The sequence below is a fragment of the Propithecus coquereli genome, unplaced genomic scaffold (assembly GCF_000956105.1).
Source record: "Propithecus coquereli isolate 6110/MARCELLA unplaced genomic scaffold, Pcoq_1.0 Scaffold48, whole genome shotgun sequence".
Taxonomy (NCBI): Eukaryota; Metazoa; Chordata; class Mammalia; order Primates; family Indriidae; genus Propithecus; species Propithecus coquereli.
In genome coordinates, this window is record NW_012150618.1 from 4,091,030 (window position 1) to 4,095,243 (window position 4,214).

The 4,214-nt window shown below is 32.8% G+C and overlaps 1 protein-coding gene across 1 annotated transcript in view; it reads right to left on the reverse strand.

Annotated features, from left to right (window-relative positions):
- The window catches only part of ADGB (androglobin), a 203,795-nt gene that overhangs the window by 48,790 nt on the left and 150,791 nt on the right, over positions 1–4,214 (reverse strand). Inside the window, exon 24 of the mRNA XM_012655518.1 lies at positions 161–270. Coding sequence (XP_012510972.1) covers positions 161–270 — 110 coding nt within the window. The remainder of the gene's footprint in view (positions 1–160; positions 271–4,214) is intronic.

The following is a 4,214-nucleotide window of genomic DNA, read 5'->3' on the forward strand; positions in this document are numbered from 1 at the left end:
AGTAAAAATGTTGAAATATATAATCAATTAATAAAAGGAAATGCCACAAGATATGGAATACAAATTATAAGCAATATGTTTTAATAATTACATGGTCAATTTACTATTAAACAGTTACATAAAATGTAAAGTGCATGTATGAACATTTAGGATGACATACCTTTGGCATCACTTTTCTCTAAGTCTTTTAGTGCTTGAACAAACGTCAGTTGATTTTCAGTGAGAGGCCAACTGTTATACAACACCAAACACTGTATAATATACTTGTAGCTCTGTGAAACAAAATGCAGTGTTTAAGAACAAACAATAAGAATAGATACAGTATGTGCCTAATTATAATTTATTATTCTAGGCACATGATAAATGCATAATTTTCTGGATTGTATGATCATAATTTAAATAATCCCAGCTGTTCTCTGAAATTTTGTAACACTACAATTTATAAAAATTTAATATTCTCACATCCCCACCAACATCTTCTACTACCTAACTTTCTAATTTTTGCCAGCGCAGTTGGTATAAAGTGGAATCTCACTGCTGTCGTATTTTGCGTTTCTCAGATAACCGAAGAGTTTCAGTATTTTTTTCAAAGCTGTTGGCCTTTAGGGTTTTCTCTTTTGTGCTCAGGGCACAAAAAATGGTCTCCTACATCATCTATTATTTTATTACTTTTATGAATTAAAATTTTACAATGAAATTTCCAATACATCTGGAATTTGCCTTTATTTATGCTATTAGCTAATGGTCTAGTTTTATTTTTCTCCATGGAAAGGTATTTTTCCCAGCACTATCCACTCAACAGTCCACATTTCCTCTGTTGATTTATGGTGTTGCCTTTAATTCTATATTAAATTTCCATACAAACATGAATATATTCCTATTTTACTTTCTTCCATTGCTTCATTTTCCTATTTTTGCACTAATTAATACTATTTTTACTGCTATGGCTTTTTACTCTCTCAATATTTAGAAACACTAAGATATACTTTGCTCTTCTTTTTCAAAGCTGACTTAACTATTTGTGAACTGTTATTAAGTGAATTTTAGAGTAAGTTTAGAAAATTTCTGATAAATACAGTTTGAATTTTGATTGAGATTGCATTGAATTTAAAAGTAAATTGGGGATAATTGGTGTCTTTATACTATTGTGTCGCCTCTGTGAAAAGCATGAAATACTTTTCTATTTATTCAAGTCATCTAAGTTCTCCAGTTGGTTGGATCATCTTCTATGTCCCTTATTGAAGTGTTAAGTTTTTCTATATAGAGAATTGATGTATTACTGGTTAATTCCTAGATATTTTACAATTTTGTTGCTATTAGGAAAGGTATCCTATTCTAGTGTGTAACATGTAGTGCTGGTGTAAAGAAAGGCTACCAGTTTTTGTGAGTTGTAGAAGCAGCAGTGTAGTGGTTAAGAGTATGGCCTCAGGGGCTGGAGCTGTCCGCTGTTCAAGTACTACTTCAGTACAAAGGAGCTGTTTGGCCTTGAGCAAGTCACTTAAGCTCTCTGTGCTCCTGGTTCCTTGACTGTTAAACAGGGATAGAATATGTACTTCAAAAGTTGCACATATAGTGGTAGCATTCGTCGGGTGTCGGGCAGATGGGAGGGGCAGGAGCGGATGGGTATATATACACCTAATGGGTGCGCTGTGCACCATCTGGGGGATGGACACACTAGAAGCTCTGACTCAGGTGGGGCAAAGGCAATATATGTAACCTAAACATTTGTACCCCCGTAATATGCTCAAATAAAAAAATTTTTTAAAAAAGAGTTGATGGGAGAATTAAAGATCTATGTGTATACACAGTACCAGGTACATAGTAGGTGATGAGTAAGTAAATATGTATTTGCTATTATTAATGTCTGACAATCTTGCTATTATACCATCTGTAAATAACTCAGTGATTATTTCGAATACTCTTTCATTTATTTTGTTTCTTATATTATTGGTCCGACTCTCCATTATCACAATGTTCCAGTATCATTAAATACTATTAATAGCAATGATAGTGGACATTCTTCCTTATTCCAATTTTAATAGAAATACACCTAAATTTTCTACATTAATGTAATGTTTTTGTATATAAGATTTCTCCATTAAGTTTAAGATTTTTGATATGTAACATTTACAGTTGAAAAGTTCTCTCCTACGCTAGTTTGCTAAGAGCACTTTTGAGAATTACATAATAGGTATTGAACTCAATCACATGTTTCAGGGTTATATATTTTCATCTAGTCAAAATTACTGTGGTGACTAATACTGATACATTTTTTTAACAAAAACACTTTTGAATTCCTGATATGAATGCTACCTGATCACTTTATGCACTGGTAGAATTATTATCTATCATGTTCTTTATAATTTTTCATTCATGTTTATAAATGAATTTTATTCCCTTTTTTTGTGTTACTTTTATCTGGTTTTGGAGTCAGGATTACATTAATCTCTTAAAAAGCCTTGGAAAATTTGTATAATTTTTTTGTTTTCTGGAACAATTTGCTCCTTGAAAGTCTATTAGAGCTGGGCCTGTGGAATTTTGGAAAATGAAGACTTAGAAGACTTTGGATTATCATTTCAATTTTATTATTCTTTATTGTTTTATTCAGATTTTCTATTTTCTTGTGAATCGGCTTTGCTATTCCTTCTCTCCTCTGCCCCTGGGAACTTAGGTGGTTCCCCCGCTCCATAGGTTTTGAATTTGTTGGCACAGAGTTGTTTATAACACTCTTAATTTTTTTAAACCTTTTTTTTGATTGTTCTGTATTTGGTTAATTGATATATTTTTCTCCCTCTTTTTCTTGATTGGTCTTACTAGAAATATATCTAATTTATTAATCTTTAAAAGAAGTAGCTTAGAATTTATTAATCTAATTTATTTTTTGCTCCCCAATTCATTGATGTCTGTTCTCTTCTTTATTAAAATCCTTTTTCTTTTATTTTTGAGTTACTTTTTTCCTAACTTTTATTACAATAGCTCAGCTCATTTGTTTTTGATTATTCATGCTTCCTAACAAATTAATCTAAAAGTAGTATTCCATTAAATGCTGTTTTAGATGTGGCTTACAAATTTTTTACTTTTATTGAATCCTATATATTTCATAATTTCTTTCTTTCTTTTTAGCTAAAGGATTATTTAGTATACTTTCAGTTTTCACATTTATTGGATTTGAAACTACCTGTTAATTATTCATTTTTAGTTTATTGCATTATGTTCAGATAACATATCTATATAATATAGATAGTATGGATTTTATTGAGGCTCCCATTTATTGCCTATTCCAGGATATTTTTAAAAAAATATTATGTATGTGCTAAGAAAACATCTATTCTTCGTTTATTAGGTAAAGTGCTTTATATAGACATCTAAGCTATTAAGCTTATACTTAGATTTTTCAAATCCTCACAATCATATTTATTTTATTTTTCAGCTTGATCTTTCCAGTTTTTGAAAGGAATGTTTTAAAATAGTGGTCCTCAACCTTTTTGGCACTAGTTTCATGGGAGACAACTTTTCCACAGGGTGTGGGGGTGGTGGGAAAGGGAGGGGCAGATGGTTTTGGGATGATTCTAGTGCATTACATTTATTGTGCACTTTATTTCTATTATTATTGCATTGTCACTTGCCACTCACTGATAGGGTTTGATATGACTCTGCAAGCAATTGATTTGTTATGCTCTCTGCACAGTCAAACCTCTCTGCATTAGCAGAGATAATCTGTATTTGAGCCGCTCCCCAGTGCTAGCATCACCACCTCAGCTCCACCTCAGATCATCAGGCATTGGATTGTCATAAGGAGTGAGCAACCTAGATCCCTGGCATGCGCAGTTTACAGTAGGGTTCCCACTCCTATGAGAATCTAATGCCACCCCTGATCTGACAGGAGGCGGAGCTCAGGCTGTGATGCCGGCCATGGAGAGTGGCCATAAATACAGATGAAGCTTCACTGGCTTGCCACTCCTCACCTCCTGCTGTGCCACCCAGTTCCTAACAGCCCACAGACTGGTACTGGTTTGTGGCCCTGGGACTGGGGACCACTGTGTTAAAATATTCAATTGTTAATTGTTGACTTATCTTTTTTTTCCTCCATAGTTCTAATAGTTTTTTTCTTTTTATTTATTGTGTTTGGGTAGTTAGGTGCCTATATGTTAGTTATGCTCATATCTACTTGATTTATCTTCCTTTTATTTGTATATAATATCCTTTATAAATTT